General features: G+C 43.5%; 1 protein-coding gene across 2 annotated transcripts in view; it reads right to left on the bottom strand.

Moving 5' to 3' along the window:
- The window catches only part of FAM120A (family with sequence similarity 120A), a 116,656-nt gene that overhangs the window by 6,891 nt on the left and 88,925 nt on the right, over positions 1–20,840 (bottom strand). For both annotated transcript variants that reach the window (XM_007056886.4, XM_037905776.2), the window contains exons 12-16: positions 19,461–19,575; positions 11,589–11,798; positions 10,341–10,524; positions 8,455–8,592; positions 6,480–6,621 (exon numbers count right to left, since the gene is read on the bottom strand). In XM_007056886.4, coding sequence (XP_007056948.3) covers positions 6,480–6,621; positions 8,455–8,592; positions 10,341–10,524; positions 11,589–11,798; positions 19,461–19,575 — 789 coding nt within the window. The remainder of the gene's footprint in view (positions 1–6,479; positions 6,622–8,454; positions 8,593–10,340; positions 10,525–11,588; positions 11,799–19,460; positions 19,576–20,840) is intronic.

The following is a 20,840-nucleotide window of genomic DNA, read 5'->3' as shown; positions in this document are numbered from 1 at the left end:
TGCAGCATTTGTTGGGTCTAACCCATCTAAGACAGATGGATTTCTAAGCCTCCTTTAGAAAACCTCCAGCGAAGGAGCTTCCACAATGTCCCTAGTAGGTTAGGGCAGTCTCAGGGCTGTTCTATGCTGTGCTGGCTGCACCAGCCCCCACTGAGCCATTCCAGCAATTAGTGATTTCTGCAGCTCGGCATCCTTGCCTCCTTTTCCGCATAGCTGGCTCTACACAACCTGAGGATTCCCCTATGCCAGGAGGGTCTCAAAGTAGCTGATTTTGCTAGCTTTAAGGCTGCTTTGTGTAGCCAGAGTGGGACAAAGCAGTCAAAAGAGGAGCCAAGTTCCGGTCCAACGTTTCCACTTATTCCACTCCTACAATTTGTTGTCATCTTTGCTGTGTTATGTCTAATTTAGATTGAATCACCTCAAGTGCCAACCCCAGTCTCTGTATGCACATCCACAATGCAATAAGAAGTAATAAATAATGGAATTAGAAGGAAACCGAAAGAGGAAATGAATACTTTACACATCTGACCACTCTTATTTTAATCTGGTATGCATTTTTAAACCAATTTACAAAGAAAACAAGACAGACCCATCCCATTTACTAATTATATTTAGGATGAAGTGACTGTGACCTCTAGATAGTTCAAAAATAGGTTTTTGCAATTCAGATTTCACATCTCACTGGATACTGATGGGTCAAAGTTAATGAAAGTGAGTTGATCACACTTAACGGTATGGAGAAGACTGAAAATCAGTAGATTGCGTAGATAAGCCATTTGAGAATTAAGTTGCAAGAAGTCAAGAGAGAACAATGAAGGTAAGCCTGGACTTGAACTGCCCTCTGTTAAGAGGGAGGAGATGAAAAAGTGAGGTGGATTAAGTGACAAAGCATGGACAATGTTGTCCCTGTCCTCTGTTTTCAGTGCAGAGTAACTTTTCCTCTTTGGTACCAAATCAAGTCCACAGATGAAGTCCTCAATCATTCACACACCTGTTTTGAGAGGACTCTGACACCAGGGTGTATTTCCTGTCAGCCTTTACGTGGACTGCCACTTTCCGGTGAATGACAGTTTTCCCCCCCTCTGAATGATCCATTTTTAGTAGCTCTACATACAGAGAGGTGAGCTTCCATTATGATTTGGCTGGAGGAGAGCAGATCTGACATTGCAAAGAATTTTGGTTTTTGGAGGTGGTAACAAGTCTCCCAAAATAAACTGCCTACCCAAACATAGCATCTTTAGTTCATCCTCTCTCTGGCAAGCTACCACCAGAGAGTGTCTTTACATCTCTTTTCCATCTAGGTACTGCTGGAAATGATTACATCCTTGCAGCAATTCAACTGCTCCCCCCGACACAGAGAGATCCCTATTAAGGATGTCAGTTTAGCATCCTGATTATAGGTGTCTGGGGCTAGTGATTGTGCATTTGCTTTGCTTCTTCTAGTACCCAGAATATGGAAGGGCTCCTCTCCAATGCAAACGAGTGAAGTGAATTACTTAGACGAGCAGATGCACAGTGGGTATGTGAGGGTGCCTTCAAAGAACTAATGGTAATGCCCTAGCCACTACATATCATAATTATATGCACAGTATTCTGATCTTGGACCCCGCCCCCTTGACTGTGGCAATATACATCACCAGAACTCTTCCACAAGCAGTGTTGTCATCAGAAGTACTATATTTAGCTTACATCGGGGTACTGAACTCATTCTATGGATAGGGCCAGATTCCCCTTTTAATTAATGCCCATTATTGCCTGCACTAGCCAAGAAATGGGGAAACACCCAGGGAACCATTTACAATGGACAAGAGAAGCCTGGAATATAAGATGAGGGAAAAAGTAAATTGTACATGGACAGTGCATGATCAGAGGATGGTGTACAGGGATTGGTTCCTACAACATAACCAAGCCAATCCCAAAACATGTGATACAGTGTATAGTAAATGCAACATAACGTATGAATGTATACAAAGAAAGAGGTTTTCTGTGTAACTTTGGATATGTAGTATGCCCTATACCTACTCCTTATGCCTGAGTCTGATCAACTCAGTATTGCTTTGCTGCATGAAAAATAAAAATACCTAAGTGATAAAATCTGGAGTCAAATGGCGTTCTTGGGAAGCCAAGTGGAAAGAAGTCTCAGGGGAAATCTCAACATATAAAGTTGGATGACACTTGTCTGGAACAGGTAAAAGTAATCTCAGCGACAAGACTGAAATAAACCCAAAATCCATACTTCTGGAGTAGATTAAGTAGATATCCCTAACTGTAAGGGTCACTATCTAACCTTAAGGAAAATGGCATTAAAAGGGTTTAAATATTAAGTATGAAATTAAGTCAATGTGTTCTAAAAAAGTGTGTAGTATGTAAAAGAATACATGCTATACAAAGTAAAAGCAGCCTTATGTGATACGGATCAAGAAAACTTGCTCTCCTATCACCACAAAAAAAGTTATATATTTAGTGCAGAAAAGGTAACACCAGAAGGTGCAGGCTAAAAAAATTAACAAGGGTCCAATAACAAAGATAAATGTAAAAGCACTGCAACCCACGCAATGTTTTTCCTACTCAAATACTGCTTCAAGGCAATACAAGGTCTGAAAAGTCCCAAATGTGTAGGGCTCTTTGCACCTGGGGGACACTTACATGGGCAGGTGTAAGATCTTACAGACAAAGTTGCCAGCATCTGGGTTCACTCTGGTGGAACAGTATCCAAACTGCACAGTACGACTGAAATGCTGAGACTTTGATAAAGTAAAAACTGCCTATGCTGGTAATAACAAGTATTGTGTAACAGCTGAAATGGACTACTTCTGGTAGGACCCAGGGAATGTTATTTAAATTGGACTATGTTCTGTTTCACATCTAAATTTCCTGTGGTAATAAATGAAAAAAATATATATTTTGTACCAGTTTTTTATAATGTAATTAAAATAAAAGCAAAGTTAAAATTACAAAAGAATGTTTTAAAGGCCGAGCAAGCTTATAACGTAAAATTACACCCTGATAGGCTATACTATAAAAGAGAAGCTTGCACTCACTCCCTGGTTCACACTTTAGTTTAATGATAGTCCCAATAATTACAACTACTCTGGTCTTAATATGTTGCTGAGTAATAAACTTACAAAAAAGCACAAAAAACAGGAATATAATGCAAATAAAACAAATACTAATACAAAGAAGAAAACGAAAAGAAGTGGAATATACGCCTAGCCTGACATGAGTAACTGGACATAGATGAGGCCTTATTTCTTGGAAGACAGTATTAGAGAGGTAAATGGCTCAGCAGGCTGGAAACAGAATGTCTGTGCTAACTATACTCCTGGGGGAATTCTGCGCCACTGTGCACGCACAGCATTTATGTCCCCTGCAGATTTTTTTGCTTCCCTACGGAAAAATGACTTTCTGACAGGGAAGCAAAGGGAAGCCACAAGAGCAGTCATGTAACCCTCCCCAGCAGTATATTTTGGGTGCCTGGGGCTGACGGCGGCGAGGTAAATCACTGTGGGGCAGGACCGGGGAAGACCCGGCTAGTGGCTCCTACCCTGCGCCAGGCTCAGCTGCTAGTCTCGGCTAGGCTGGGGAGGACGGGACTTCCTCTTCTCCTGTATGGCATCCTGGGCCGGGTCAGACTCACCTCCAGATTTCTCCCCCAGCTGCAGGAATCTCTGCGAACTCCTTCCCCCCCACATACCCTTCCTGCACCCCTCACTCCTCAGCTGCAGGGAGAGGGATCTCGGTACTGGGAGCTGCTCCCCCATCTGCCCAACCCCTGGGCATCCAGACCCACTCATATCCAGACCCTCCCGCCAAGCCTCACCTCCTCCCCCAATGAGCCCCACTCCCTATGCGCCTGGACCATTCCGACGAGCCACCTGCACCCAGATCCGACCCCCACTGAGCCCCACTCCCCCAGTATCTGGACCCCCCATACCCAGACCTCCCTGCCAAGCTCTACCCCCCCCATACCCAGGTCGTAACCCCCGTGCTGAGCCCCAACCAACTTGACTTGGACCTCCATTACTGTTGCACCCAGAACTCCCCAATAAGCCACTGTGCATCCAGATCCCCACTGAGACGCCTGCACCCAGATTACCCCACACAGAACACTCTCAACCCACACCTGAATCCCCCCCGCACTAAGTCCCTCCACACTCGGAACCTGACTTGCTGAGCCTGCCTGCCTGCACCTGGCACGGAGGGGCTGGGCCCTGGGGTGTTTCTGGGGCAGGTCCGGTCCTTGCGCAGTGTAAGGGTTGGGTGCAGCCTCACTGCTGAATCCGTGTCCCGGGGTGAGAGAGCTGCACAGGGATCTCCCACTTCTGTGCAGCCAGTGGCCTGTGCTCCCCAATGCCATGCTGGAGCCTCCACATTTATTTGACAAATAAAATTTGCAGAATTTTAAAATATTGTCTGCAGAATTTTAAATTTTTTGGCACAACATTTTTTAATTTTTGGCACAGAATGTCTAGGAGTATAACTAAGACAGGTAAATGGGTCAATAAACTAAGAGACAGAAAGCCTCCACTAGCCAACAAAGGGGGAACACCCAGGGAACCATTTACAATGGACAAGATAGGCCTGGAATGTAAGATAAGGTAAAAAGTAAGTAGTGTGCGGACAGAGCATGGTGTACAGGGATTAATTCCTACAAAGTAACCCAGCCAATCTCAAAACATGATGCAGTGTATAGTAAATGTAATGTGTAAATGTATATAAAGGAAGAGGTTTTCTGTGCAACTTTGGATGTGTGGTACGCTCTACGCTTGAGTCTGGTCAACTCAGCATCACTTTGCTGCATGCCACATAAAAATACCCGAAGTGTCAATACCCGGCATTGAACTTGAGTTCTTGGGAAGCCATGTGGAAAGAGGTGTCGGAGGGAGTCTCAATTACTGTGAGATAAATTTATATCTACATACTGTCCTCATTTCAAAGCTCAACTCCCACTGAAGCCCATGAGATTGTTTGTACAAAGAAGCAGCGTAGAACACATCTTTATGTATACCTAAATCTGCTCCCTTTAGTACCACTATTATTTCTGCCCTTTATTTTTCTTCCTTCCTTCCCAAACTTCTTTTCTGTTTGCCTCCCTCTTGCCTGTCACTGTTTCTCTTCTGGTCTTCCCCTCTGCATTTCCCTCCTGCATCAACTTCCAGTTCTTTCTTTATCTATTCAAGGGCTTCACTTCCACCCACTTCCCTATTCTGGCCAATAAAATGATCAGCAATGAAATAGTCAACGATGACATTAAAAAGTTAGCATTGAGATTTATAGATTATATCTCAACTAGATTAATGCGGGGAGGGGAAATCATGCCTCCCAGACTCATTGTTTCTGGCTACCCGCAGACCCAGGAAGACATGGCAGTATTTTCATTCACTTCACATTTGGGGGGCTACCTTCAAAACCTATGAGGCTATGAACTTTTTTTAAAAAATGAAAGCTTAGATTTTGCATGATCTAATAACGTCATGGCAGGCCACAAACACATCAAGTGAGGCCAGATGTGTCCTACATGCTAGGTGTTTGATATTGTTTTGTAAACGGTGGAGAAGAGTGAGGATGAGGTTACTATATAAGAAATATATTAATACACCTATTTTACTCTGCTCTTTGAAGTTACACCTGATTGCAAGTAATTATAGACACAAAATATATTAATTTCCTGTTAACTTTTGGGGTTTAAAGTGTTTGTGTAGTGCTTAGCACAATGGAGCTGAATCCCAATTAAGTTTGCTAAATGCTACTATAACACAAACAATGATCATAAATCTCTGGGAACAAATATCAGCCTTTTTTTTTTTTTTTTTAAATCAAGCCATATCATTATTTTGCAAAGGTCCCGGTTTTCAGAACTGCAGCATATCCATAGCACCAGGTGACATCAATAGGAACTGAGGGTGCTTAATGTTCTCTTAATCTAGTTTTTTGTATGTAATAATCATGTATTTTCCCCATCACCATAGTGTCTGGGCATCATTAAGCCTTTTAAACTCCACATTGAGGTGTTTCCCCCTCCTCCTCTAGTACTACATAATAAAATTACTCATCAATTTATCAGACCGGTAAGTAAATATTTTACTATTATAAAAAAATATAGAATGCGGGAATGGATTTGGTTGGCTCAAATAAGTTCCTCATGTTCTTGTAACTGAAATGTTATTGAGTCATATCCTGGTACAGTACCCGTGAAATGTATGTAATTAGATTCCGAATGAGAGATTTTTGTGCACAGAAACGTTTTAATTTATCTGAACTACTGAGAAAGAACATGATAAAATTAACATACAAGTGCTCTTGAACTCCTGAGTAATGGCGTTACTGTTACCTAGTCCACTCCACACGCAAGTCCGAAAGAAATGTAATCATAATACTTTATGCAAGGTCTGCTGTCACCTCATTTCCCCATCTTGGATTCTCTAGTGCATTGAATCACTGAATTATGTTAAGAACAGTTTCTGCAGTATTGCACTTACCCTCTTGCTGGTCCTCCAACAGAAACCACCTGTAGAGGAAATGGCCCTCTACCGCCACGTCCACGTCTGCTTCCAGCCCAATGGCCGACGACAGTGCCAGCTATTTCAAGTTTCCCTCCCTGAGAAGGAATAGGTTGGACTCCTGCACATAAACGCAAAACCAAAAATTGTTCTTTACAGTCATAAAATCGAAGTTATTAGTGAATGGAAAAATACGCTCCGTCAATCTTCATTACACAAAGAACTTCCTTTTCTGATACTGTGAAACTAATTTTCATGATGATGTGAACGTTTAAAGAAATTAGAGCTAAAATTGGAATCTAGAAGTCCTTTATTAAAATAAATGAATTATGAATTAAAAAATAAATACTCTTATGTGACTTCTTCAATTTCAGTAATTTAAAACAATGTTTAGATAGATACTGAGAGTCTGAAGAGAAATTTTGAAAAATATGTAAGGATTTTTTTTAAACAAGGTGGTAGCATGAGTAACAGAGAAGGAATTATTTTTAGATTCTCTTGTCCTAAATTTACTACTGTACTTTCATCAGCATGATACACAAGAAAGGGCATTAAAAAATTACTAATGTTGGACTATGTTATAGAAATAGCATTTGAGTTGACTTAACTGTAAACACTACTTTTACCCTCTTTTTATAGAAGCAAAAACCTTAGTATCCAAACAACAGAGAATATCAGTATCACTGACATTCAAAATTTGCATTTTTATACCTAATGGCCTTAAAAATTAATGCTAGATCAGTGCATAACATATTTCCAGAAATCAAGGTAAGCACACTAGAGCTAGATGTTACTGGTAAGACCATCAGCAATGAAAGGGTTAAAAATGATGGCACTTATGCAGATGATGTTTGTTTTTAAAAGGTTAATACGCTTAAAAACGACAGCCCTGGTTAAATGCAGATGGTTCATACTTCTCTGTACAATTCTCTCAGCTTTAATGGTGTACTGTGTACACTGGCAAGGTTGTTTTTGCCATAGAGTGTTAGAAATATTTGCTTGTTTTTTTAAATAGAAGCGTAGATGCTAGAGCAGTGGTTCCCGAACTTGTTCCGCCGCTTGTGCAGGGAAAGCCCCTGGCGGGCCGCGCCGGTTTGTTTACCTGCCGCGTCCACAGGTTCGGCCGATCGCGGCTCCCAGTGGCCGCAGTTCAATGTTCCAGGCCAATAGGAGCTGCTGGAAGCGGCGACCAGTACGTCCCTCAGCCCGCGCCGCTTCCAGCAGCTCCCATTGGCCTGGAGCAGCGAACCGCGGCCACTGGGAAACGCGATTGGCCGAACCTGTGGATGTGGCAGGTAAACAAACCGACGCAGCCTGCCAGAGGCTTTCCCTGCACAAGCGGAGGAACAAGCTTGGGAACCACAGTGCTAGAGAATACAGCTAGGTATATAGGAAACCTGTAGCCCAAGTAACTGGAATTCATGGATTTCTACTGTCCCCTTTTACAGAAGAGAAAAAAATGGACAAAGAAATCTAAACACTTATATTAACTTAGGCCAGAAATCCAGACTTTGACATGAGGCACCAATGAAGGATGGATTAACAGTAACACAAATACAAGAACTTCTACTGTGTCACTTTTTCAAGATGCCTTTTTGCTCTCCAATTTTAGAAAATCTTTAACGTATCCAAGCAAAGCTGAGTTTGTTATAACATATCCTAACATTATGAAGCACAAAAGACAGAATTTCTACTTAAATGTTAAAGCATTTTTATATTTGAACAAGAATGTAACAGGCAGACTGGCACAGAGACCAGGTTGCCACAGGGACTTAGGGAAAAGATTGCAGTAGAGTACAGCAGTCAGTGAGTGAGTTCACAGCAACCTAGAAAAGTGACAGCTGGAGACAGTTAGGGAGACAGGAAAATTGCAGCCAGTGGAAAGCCCGAGACCAGACTGTGAAGTGAAAAGCTGTTGCCAGAAGCTCTAAGAAAAGGGGTTTGGTATAATTACCGCCCTGAAACTTGCTAGTCCTGTTGTTGTCATTGCCAGAGAAGGCTCCGGAGTGTCCTGCTGCTGCTGCCACCCGGAAGGCCCGGTAAGCGCCTGTTGCTACTGTTTCCCCATAAGGGCCTCCAAAGCCACAGACTCCTGTTAGACCCAGGGTAAAGAAAGACAGGGGAAAAGCTGTGAGGGGGCCGGGTATATGGGAATTCCCTGAAAGATAAGCTGCTGCCATGTTCCTTTTAGAGCCACAGTGACTACTGCCATTCAACACATAAGGCAGGAGAAAGGCTGCTGGTTTAGCAGCCAGAGGGATTAGAGCCACATGGGAGCCCCACTGCGCAGCCAGATCAGAGGCTGATGAAACGCAGGAACAACTCACCATCAGTTAGAGCAGAGGTGGGCAAACTATGGCCCGTGGGCCACATCCTGCCCGGCCTTTGAGCTTCCGGCCGGGGAGGCTAGCCCCCGGCCCCTCCCCTGCTGTCCCTCCTCCCCTGCAACCTCAGCTTGCCGTGCTGCCAGCGCTCTGGGTGGGGGCTGCGAGCTCCTGCCAGGCAGCGCAGCGGCGTGGCTGGCACCAGCCGGGTGGTGCAGCTGCCAGACATGCTGATTTGAGCGGCACGGTAAGGGGGCAGGGAGGTTGGATAAGGGGCAGAGGGTCCCTGGGTGCAGTCAGGGGACAGTTGGGTGGGGCGGAGATTTGGGGGGGGAGGGATGGATAGGTGTGGGAGTCCCGGGGGGCCTGTCAGGGGACAGAGGTATGGTTAGGGAGGGTTGAATAGGGGGTGGGGTCCGGGGGGGGCAGTTAGGGTCAGGGGGTTCCAGGAGGGGGTGGTCAGGGGACAAGGAGCAGGGTGGGTTGGATGGGTCAGGGGTTCTGAGGGGGGCAGTCGGGGGCGAGAACTGGGAGGGGGCGGATAAGGGACAGGGGCCAGGCTGTTTGGGGAGGCACAGCCTTCCCTACCCGGCCCTCCATTCAGTTTTGGAACCCCAATATGGCTCTCAGGCCAAAAAGTTCACCCACCCGAGTTAGAGGGTCCTATCCAGAGTAACTTCAACCTTGGCCTATGTGTCTCCTAGCTACTAAGTGTAACCCTTTATTTGGGTAGGAAATATACTTGTGAATCTGGAGGTCTGAACCTCCAGTGCATAAGTTAACATGCTTACAAGTTTTGAGGCAGCAAGCCTTCATGATAACACTTGCCACACCAAAAACAAACAAACAAACAAAAAAAACCACAACAACAAAAAAACCAAAACCTATTAAACTTCCTGACTATTAAATATAAATTTGTATGTAGCCCTTTGTGTGTGGGGCTGCTGCTATGAGGAAGGGAAACAAATCGAGAATGGCGTGATCATTCAGTCATCTCCTGTGCTTACTCTAGAACATGCCTCTGTTTAAATGAAAGTACCAAAAATTAAATTTAAAAAGTGGGTGGAGGCGTGGTCTTCAGCCCTAACAGCTACCTTGTTCCCTTCATAAATTAAGCCATTCATTCATACTCTACACTTACAAATGTGAACATTTTAAAGTAAGGCAGTTTTATCATTTGTACTTTTCCTATTCTCTTATGCTGATTTATTCCTCTTTTTCCCTCCACAAACAAAACAATAGCCTCTAAGGCATTTTGCACTGGCACAGCTACTTACAGTTTTGAAGGAAACAAGTGGTATTACTACAGGCTCCTCAGTTACTAGGGCACAGCCAATAAAAATTATGTTTCCAGCAACAGACATGCTGGACCATAATCTGACCATTTATTTTACTGCACTACTGCTATGAAGTTGGGCTGATGATCAGAACACAATCTTGGAATGTGAATGACATGGCAGTATTTATTTCATACCAGTTTGAATCCATGTACATGTACTGTCAACTACTCACTTACCAGAAAAGCCTCTCCCCCTGCCCTGAGGTGGTGGGACTGGCCCAAAGTGCCGAGGATACATAGAAGCTGGATAGAAAGGCATGGCAGGTGGAGGTGGGAAAGGGAGTGGATGATTCTGCCTGGAGAAATTTAATCCTTCTAGGATGCTCTGACGCATCTTTTCAACCTTGGCAGCCTGCTCAGCCTGCAAGTAAACAAAAGTGCACAAAATAAATGTTAAAATCTTGTATTTGTGCTATGCAAATTGTGCTTATCAACCTGACTGTAGGAATACTAAATTTAGACTGGTGTTGGGACACACCCATATTTCTTAATAAAGCTAGCTTTTAATGTAGCAAATTGTGATTTATCCAGTGGGTAACAATCTACTATTACATTTCACTGATTCACAAGAAATCCCCATATTCAAGTTAATACAGTAGTCTAGAATCAATTTTCCAAGTGTCAGAAACAAATACAGCCAAATGGTAGTCTTACCAACTCTTCCCTCTCAGGATCGCCCAGGAAGTCAAAAAAGAGGATGAGCATTTATTATACTATGCACTCTACTGCAATATTTCCTCTTCCTAGAAAAGGAAATACTGAAGTAAAATTAACAACCATGAGCAGTCACTTGGTGATATTTTGTAATACTCGTATATTGTTTATTTTTTAAACTTCTGTTTTCTGTAAGAAATTAAGGGTTTTTGAGAGTAGGTGTTGTAAGCCCAACTTCACTCTTTTCAATTCTGTGTCAAATAAATATGGTACTGGATTTTGTTTGTTTGCAAAAGCAGTGTTAGCATAGCCCTTTTTGACAGCATTGCCATCTTGATGCAAAACAAGATGCTACCGCTGAGAAGAAACAGAGATAGCTACCAGCTCTGCTTGATTTGCTCATTACCTTGAGAATGTACAAGATTTCAGTTTCCGGATATGTATCTTACATATGTATGCATAATAGTCTTTTGATAATTTGAATTCATGTACATCCTCAAAGTAACTAGTGAATCCTTGAGTCTGTTTACTGAGATTACAGGACAGAGGAAAAATGAAGTCATTCTACTTCCTTCAAAGTCTATTAAAATAAAAATGCCATTTCTCCCCAAGAGGAGCCCTAATAATTAAGGTCCATTTCCCATCCCCAAAGATATCTACATTCCAGATAGAAAGACCACTCTCTTAAAACAACAACTGCCAGATAAACTGCATTAGACACTAAAGAAAATTCAGAACACATGAAAAAAATGCATTTCAGAAACTACCTACCTGACCATCACAGAGGTCAATGAGAGGAACTTTCTCCCGGCTTGCTTTGATGAGCTTGGTCTGAAACAGTTTCCCATCAAAATACATCCATGGACAGCAGTGCTCCCATGGGATTGGCTGTCCACAAGCATCATTTGCAAAGAGTGCCATATCCACACCACTCATAAACAAAGCGGACAGCTGAATTCCTCGGGGATCCAGATTCTCAATCTTTAAGGAAAATGGAATTTCAGTTGAACATAGGGAAAGTACCAGATAGAATTCCAGGTTATTAATTTATGCCAATTATTTTCACGTCTACTTTGACAAGAGAATTGTTAAGAGCCTGATTTTCAATAAGTGGACTTATTTGTGAGCAACTTTGTACATAAAACCATCTGTGTGTGCAGGTACTGGAGTCTGCTACCTGTGCATCCAAAATAACAATGCTCAAGGAGGCTGGGTTGTCACCCCTATAAAAATAAAGACACAAAGGCATACAAACACAAGCAAAGAAAGGAATTAAAATTATTAGATTTTTTTGGTTATGGACCAGTGCCAAATCTCACTATGAAGTCAGGGAGCCAGTGAAAATTTAAAGGAAATCATATGAACCACCCTAGAAACTAACGTGTACTGCTGGGAATCTTTTACCTTTCTAACTATATATAGCAACTGTCTCCAGATCTAGGAGCTCATGAGCTACTAAACCTTAAATTCACATCATTCTGATTAACAGCTTGCTTTCCTATCACACGAACTTAAAATATGACATGATTTTTTGCAGCCATTGCGTTAAGCACTCCTAGAGAACTGCTTTAAAATGCACGCAAAACCATTTAGTTGTAAGCTTGGCATTCGGCTTCCAAATGGCATAAAGCAGTGGTTTTCAACCTTTTTTCTTTGAGACCTCCTACAAATTTTTGAATGCAAGTGTGGACCCCTTTGGAAATCCTAGACATAATCTGCAGACCCCAAGGGTCCGCGGAGCCCAGGTCAAAAATCACTGGCATAAAGCACAAAATCTTCAGCTCTAATGATTACTGAGATATTTCTCACTAAAATCATGCTGGAAACAGCCAGGAAGAAAAACAAGAATAGCAAGAACAACAGTTTTCATGTCCAATGACCTGCCAGTTCCAAAGCTAGAAATACTCTGACAGATCGCTACAAATGCTTCCAGAACAAGTAAGGATTGCTCCCAGATCAGTACTCCAAAAGAAAACATGTGATCTCAAATAATGCAAGTTTATATTTCATATTTTAATATTTATTCATGAGTCATGACAAGTACATGAGCTACAGAAATGGTATTTAACGAAGAGAAGAATAAAAACTCATGTTTGTTGTAGTGTGATAGCTGTGTTGGTCCCAGGATATGAGATACACAAGGTAGGTGAAGGTTAACCAATAAAAGATATTACCTCACCTACCTTATGTCTCTAATAAAATTCATGCCAAAGTAAAACCCAAATCTTGGTGGGAGAGGGAAGGGGTCATGTGATTGGAATTAGAAGAAGGCAGCCTTAAATATGCTCTGTGCTGATTTAATGATTGGTAGCAATCATATAATTTTTTATTTTTTTTCACAGTAGGACAAAGACAGCACTGTTCAGTTATGCTGTCAAGCAAGGATCTTCATTGTGAGATTTAAAGTAATGTTTCCATGCTACTGACAATTGAGAAGCTGCTCTCTGACTTCACCACATCCCTGGGAGAAAAGGTACATCTTCAAATAGCGTTGGGCTTGCTTAACTAGAAGTATTTAAAAGAGCTAGAAGTCAAGCGCAGGTTAAGAAATATCAGTGCTATTCTCCTATCTTCTCCCAAAATGAGAAGAAATTAACAATGATTTTTTAAATTTCCTATGGTGGTTGTAATTATTTGGACAGTCACGTAGGAGACCTCCCCCGACCCCACATACACACTAAAGAAACGTTTTTGTTTAAAGAACTGAATTTTGAAGTGAGCACATAGATCAGAATCCAGCTTCCATTTACCTACTCATCGTGCTCTGGCGTTAAAAGAAGTTGACAGTTAAGTCGACAACAAAAGCAATGTGCTGAACTCTACCATAATTTCCTGTTTAACGAAGTATGTCATTTGGTGATTGTGATTATCCATGTGTGATCAAGCCCCATACCACTTACATGTAGTGTAATTCTAAACCCATTTTGACAGAAGTTATGGTAGTTTGAATTAGATTACAGTGGTTTCTAATGAAACTCTGAAAATACTCATACTGCTATAAATTGCACCGGAGCTGAACTAGCCAATGGATTGAGGAAAGAGGAATAAAACCATCCGTGTCTCCCTCACCTCCCCAGATCCTGTGCTAAGAGCATCTCAGCTGAACCCCTAGGTTTGGGGCTTAAGTGTATAAATCTTACAAGGCACACACTACAGTTTAGTGCTGCGTTAAGAGCATCCACAACAACATGCATTATGCAGCCAATTACATAAATTTTTCAGACAGTCTTGGAACATGTTACAACAAATAAAGGTTAAGAGATTTTCCTGACATTCTCTGCTCCGATTATGTTTGCATTTAATATTGTTTAAACTGTAGATAGCAAAAAAATATTTTGATGTTTTTGGTGTATCTTCTGTGGTTTACTGCTGGAAACTCTCAGGAGTGCTCAACTTTTAAGATTTCATTTTTTAATGTTTCGGCTCTGAAACATTGCATTTTTCCCCTCTGTCCTACTTCCATTGCAAAAGAATTTCTATTAGCTCTACGTTGCCGTCTTAGAAAAATTGTGTCAGCATCTGTAGCATTTGGAAAAGCAGTCTTGTATCATTAGAAAAACAAATTTTATTAATGAAGAGTTGGAGCTATAATGGGTTTGTGACATTGAAATAATAGACTGGTTGAGGGATAAGAGGAGATAATGGAAAGAAAATAAGGAGCATTTATTTTCGGTGTGTAAACAAGAGAACTCTTACTCTTGGGAGAATTCTGTGCCACTGCGCATGCACGAAATTCATGTCCCCTGCAGATTTCTTTGCTTCCCTGCAGAAAAATGACTTTCTAACATGGATGCAAAGGGAAGCTGCAAGAGTAGCTATGCACCACTCCCCAGCTGTGCAGGTACATCATTTCAGACACCCAGAGCAACCAGCAGAGAGGTAAATCACTGCAGGGCTGGGGACACCCCAGCCAGTGGCTCCTACCCTGAGCTGGGATCAGCTGCTAGTCCTGGCTGGACTAGAAGCAGGAGAGGAAGGGACTTCCTCTTCCCCTGCAAGGAGTGGCTGGCGCTGTGTCAGATCCACCCCCAGAAATGTCCCCCAGCTGCAGGAAGCTCAGCGTCCTCCCCGCTTCCTGCCTCCATCGCTCCTCAGCTGCAAGGGAAGGGGTCTCTGTACAGGGAGCTGCTCCCCAATCTGCCCAACGCCTGTGCATCCGGACCTCCGATACCCCGACGCCCCTGCCAAGCCTCACCCTGTACACCCAACCCCCCCCCGCCCCAGCCCTCCATACCCAAACCCCATGGAACTTCAACCCCTGCATCAGGAGCCCCCCTGCACCCAGACCCCCTGCCTTTGGACCCCCATCCCTGCACCCAGGCCACCCCCCACTGAGCTCCCTGTACTCAAACCCCCATCCTGACAAGCCCCACTCCCTTGAGCCCCCCAGATCTAGACCCTCACGCCACTGACCCCCAACTAGCTGCACCCTGACCCCCAAGCCCCACTCCCTCCACCCAGACCCCTCTGCTGAGCCCCAACCACTTCACCTGGAAGCCCCTGCAGAGTCCCATTGTCCCTGCACCTGGAACCCCCCCACACTCCAAAGGAGACTTGGTGCATCCAGATCCCTCCACACTTACACCCCCCACTGAGAGTTGCCTGCACATAGATTGTCCCACACAGAATCCTCTCACCCCACACCTGGATCCCCCCACACCGAGCCCCCCACACTTGGATCCTGCCTGGTTGAGCCTGCCTGCCCCTGGCACAGAGGGACAGGCCCCAGGGTGCTTCTGAGGTAGGCCCAGGCCTTGTGCTGTGTCAGGGTCAGGTGCAGCCTCACCACTGAATCTGTGCCTTGGGGCTGGGGAGGCTGCAGGGTGATTTCCCATTTTCGTGCAGCCAATGGCTTGTGCCATGCTGGAGCCTCTGCATTTATTTATTGACAAATAAAGCTTGCAGAATTTTGCAGAATTTAAAAATATTGTGTGCAGAATTTTTAATTTTTTGGCACAGAATGCCCTCAGGAGTAAACTCTGCCTGTTCAGTTGACACGTGAAGATGTCAATCCTTTCCTGGAAACATTTGCCTTGTCTCTGCCAATCATTTTTCTCAGAGATGAAAAAATGTATTCTCTTCGGGAATTCTTTTGCTGGAACCTTTGTGTCCTTCACAGTGTGGTTTCCTCCTCTACCCACTGAAATTGGAGACAGCAGCAAGACTGTTTACTTTGTTAACACACGCAAAACAATATCTGCAGAGGACTTTATGTCTACATTGTTGGGTTATGAGAATGTGAGGAATGAAGACCAAGTTATTGCCTTGCAGATTTCCTCATATGCCACATCCCACCTTTTGGCCATGAAGTTGCCTTTTGAGTTTTCATCAATACCTACAAGTAAGGTTGCCCAGTTAGCTTTGTGAGACCCCTGATCCATGCTACCACTGAGACGTTGTATAGCTTTCCCCCCGCAGCCTGCTGCAGGATAAAGTACTTGTGTTGACTTCTGTAGGCCTCAGACATGTGCAAATATATTTGACCGTACTTCTAAACATATAGGGTGTCTCGCTCAAGGGATGTTCTTGATTTGGACAAAAGCTATCTATGTGTTTTCCTGGAGAGATGTGCACTGCCTCTCTGATGTTGCAAAAGATAGTTATCCTTTGGTCTGACTACTGAGTCAACACCGTTAACCACCTTATCCTGAAGGAAGGTGACATACTATACTTGAATGGTTAAAGCATTTATTTTAAAACTTTCCTTAAAAAGACGACAACCACAACTGAATGTGAGAAAATACAGAGACAATGATCTCAGCAACAGTCCTGAATTAATCAGTTCAGGCTCCACATGGGCAACTATGAATGATAGGAGGACTTAGTGATGCTGCTTTCAGGAATCTGATATGTTGCTTTTTAGCAATCAGTGAAGAACTTCTGCAAATGATCCCATTTGCAATGGCTGAAACAGGATTCTTGAGAGCTTTTGCTCTGAGAGCAACCGATGAGCAGTCCTGTAAGAACCCAGCATGTGCTCATTTTGGCAGACTGCATTCTGTCCTAGGTCTCATTATCTCCTTTCTTCTGGTAATTAAAAGTTTACGAGAAAAATGACAATGAAGAATCTCTCTTCCTCATTTCCTTTTGGATATATATATACTATATATATTTTTAGTCTGGGCTTTTCAGGCATCCTTGGGCTGCAAGGATCCTGGAAAGTGATTTATTCTCTCCATCTGCTGAATAACAATCCAAATAAGATTCTGATCTAGACTCAGGATTATTTTCTTCCACATTATCGTTTATGGGATTTATTAGCTCATTTATGCTTAAAATGTGGGATTCACTGGGGTCAACTGATTTGGTTTTCTTGTATGCATCTCCTTAAGCAACTTCTTTTTACGGCTGGATGATAGCTAGAGGATCCTTCCTGAAACGAGTGGGAGAAATAGGAGATGTCATCTTTAAGATGACATCTGACTTGCTTAAAGGATTGGACAGAGAGAATACACAGCTGGGGGCTATCAGTAAACACAGGCAGGTAAGGCTCTGGCAAGATATAGCCTGCTTGACACCATAGGAAAACATACAGACAATGCATGATCTCTGCAGCACTCCCACTGGCTGGATCCTGGTGGCAGGAGGAAACACAATGCATCTACCTTTCTGAGCCTAGATAGTTGAAATCTAGGTGAGCTGCATCTGCTCCAGCTACTACGGAGAGCAATGCCACGGGCTGCTGCTTCTCCCTGCTCTCTGCAGTGTCTTCTTCTAACTGTGGATCTCAGCTTGGGAAAAATAGATGTTTTTGCTGTCTGCCCATTCAGTTCAGTACAGCACATGCTCACGCACTGGCTTGGAGCAATCATCTTCAAGTAGGAAGACACAGTCCTCTCTGGCTTGGTTGGGCTCTACTTCTTATACGAGGACTCTGGAAGACTACATACAACTATTACTTTAGTGTGAGGCTGCAGAAGTGGAACCCTTCCTGTTCCTTCTCCCCATTGGCCATCTTCCAACAACATAAAGAAGACTGAGTGAATTGCTTCAGGTCACCAACTCCCTGCCCCATGCTAAAGTTTTCTTTCATTTTCATTAAGCAGAGTGCTGGATGGGCTCAGGATCCAGCTGTCTGTTATGAATACAGGACTAAACCCTGCCATTTTCCCCATTCTGGGGCACAGAATTCTGGAGAGGGGTTCTAGGAGGGTGCCACTGTGAAGACAGACGGACTTACAAAGGTCCCTCCCACGCCTTAACTCCCTCCCCACACGCACACCTGCACCCCAACCCCCCCCCCCCGCCCCAGGTCGGAACCCCTTCCTTCACCCAAACTCTCTCCCGGAGCCCGCACCCCAAACCTCCTCCCGCACTCCAACCCCCTGCCCCAGCCCTGAGCCTGCTCCCACACTCCAAACCCCTTGACCCCATCCTGGATCCCTCTTCTGCATCCCAAACCCCCCAGCCCCACCCCAGAGCCTGCACCCCCAGCTGAAGCCCTCAACCCCTCCCACACCTCAACCCCCGGCCCCAGTCTGGAGCCCTCTCCCGCACCCTGAACCCCTCATTTCTGGCCGCACCCTGGAGCCTAGAGGAAGCCATGAGCCTCTGTGCCCCCTGCGGGGCTGGAGCTGCGAGTGCCGGCTTGCCTTGCTGCGGGGTAAAGCCCCAAGCCTCCGCACTCCCCCACAGGGCTGTGTGTGGCCTGCGACTGACTGATTTTTTCTGTGGGTCAGTGGCCCCTGACAGAAAAAAGGCTTCCCACCCCTGGGATAGTTAGCTATGTTTACTTCATAATATATAATTGTATCTAGAAAGATAAGCATCTCTGCTAAAGTCTTTTAAAAGTATGCAAGTTAATATTTATGGAACACAATCAATGCTGGAAGACTGCTTCCCCCACCTCTTTATTTATGCTTTTAAGTCTACATAAACTTCTTTGTGTTTCTCCACTCAAAATAAATGCTACAAGGATCTTTTGGCCCTAAACAAAGAAATCCATTTATTTAAATCAACAAGATGATGATTCAAGAGCAACCTCACCAGAAGGAAAATAGGTCTGTTCAGAAATAGATTTCTGGTTTAAGCTTTCAAAGGGCTATCATAAAATAGTAAGAATAAAATCTCACCAAAAAAAAACCCTCCAAAATTTTATTTTCATAACATAAACAATACACTATAACTGAGTGAGTACCAGTCTTTGCTGCACTTAAAAAGTTTGCATTTCACAGACTAAGTGACCTATATACATTGAATGGACATCCCAGATTTTTAAAGATATTTAGGCATTATGGTGCTCAGTGTTGCAACATCTGTTTTAGGAGCCTAAAATCCCACTGACTTTCAGGTGCCTAAATCCTTTTTGAAAATGAGAAATAGGCTCCTAAATCGGTTAGACATTGTCACTTCCCAGTGCCTTTTTCTTCTTCATCTTTCTATCAAGATATTTACTCTTCTAAGAACTGAATAAGCGATGGAAAGAATACTTTAAAGAGCCGTACAATATTCAGAACACAGTACATGAAATGATCCTGGAGAAGCTTCCCAGCACAAACAAGGCACAGGGGATACCTAAATCACTTTTTAAAAAGTGGGCCTTAATGCTTAATGTCTTTAGAGAAAAACATCACTTGCTCAACGTTAATATTATGGATCAGTTGGGTAGATTTCTCTAATGAAGGAAGTTGGATTAAGAATTACCTTAAGTTCCTGTAGCTGGTCAGGTTCATAGAGTTTTGGAGACAACGCTTGAGAAAGGAACGCATCAAGTTCCTGGCGACGAAGTATACGGATCCCTGGCCACTGCACCATATACCTACAGCAAAGGCAAACAAAGAACAGTTATAACCTTTCTGTAACTGCTGTTCTTCACAATATGTTGCATATGTCCATTCCATGTAGGTGTCTGTGGACTCCAATGCACAGTTGGAGAGTTTTTATCCTTTTATCCTGAGTGCCCTCTGCTGTCTTGTGCACATTACACAGGCATAAAGGACTGAGCCATCCCAAGATCCCCTCAACTCCTTCCTACCGGAATGACTCTGATAGAAATGGGAATGAACAAGTGCAAGGCATCTTAAAGAACTACTGAAAGATTAGTAATCTTTTTTCCTTCTTTGAGGGATTGCACATATCCACTCCACTGTAGGTGGGATCAGAATCCATTTGAATAAAAAGACTGGTGGAGCACTTGTCCAAATTTAGCTTTGTCTCTAGATTGCTAAGATTGCATAGTGAGAGGCAAACATGTGACACTACGACCAGGTTGCTGCCTTGCAAACGTCCAATATTGGCACATGAGCCAGAAGAAATGCCTCAAAGGCCACTTGGGATCTAGTTGAATGACCCAATACTCTATCCAGCAGCTCTGCATTAACCCATTGTTAACATAAACGAATACAACTGGATATCCATGCCTAAATCCTCTGTGTAGAAGCTCTGTCTGCAAATGCAACAAACAATTGAGATGAAAATCTAAATGGCTTAGTCCACTCCACATAAAGCACTAATCTCTTCTGCCTTCTGGAGCGAGCAGTGACTTCTCTCTCTCTCATTACTGTGAGGCTTTGGGAAGAAGGACAGCAAGTAAAACTGCCTAGTTGATGTGAAAAGAGGAGACCACTTGCGTAAGGAACCTTGGACAGGGATGAAAGCAGACTTTCTCTGCATAAAAAAATCATATATAGAAGATGTGATACTAACACCCTCAACTCCCCTACTCTCCTGGCCAATGTAATGGCTACTCAAAATGCTACTTTCACTGAAAGGTGTAATATAGACTAGCAGGTCACTAAAGGCTGAAAGTGGGGATCCATCAACTTCAAGACTAAATTCAGGCTTCACGGCGGAATAGGGCTCTGTACATGTGGAAACATCCTGTCCAAGCCGTTTAAAAATCTTACAACCATCGGTCTGGAAAAAAGAGAACGGTTATCCACAGGAGAGTGAAACACAGATACAGCTGCTAGGTGTACCCTAATTGAGCTAATCCTTGATGTTTCAGATACAAAAGATAGTCCAGCACTTGCTGAATAGAAGCAAGAACTGGGGAGACTCCTTTCAGCCTCAACCAGACAGAAA

This window comes from Chelonia mydas, chromosome 7 (genome assembly GCF_015237465.2).
Source record: "Chelonia mydas isolate rCheMyd1 chromosome 7, rCheMyd1.pri.v2, whole genome shotgun sequence".
NCBI lineage: Eukaryota > Metazoa > Chordata > Testudines > Cheloniidae > Chelonia > Chelonia mydas.
The sequence above is the reverse complement of the archived record's forward strand: the minus strand, read 5'-3'. Positions and strand labels throughout refer to the sequence as shown.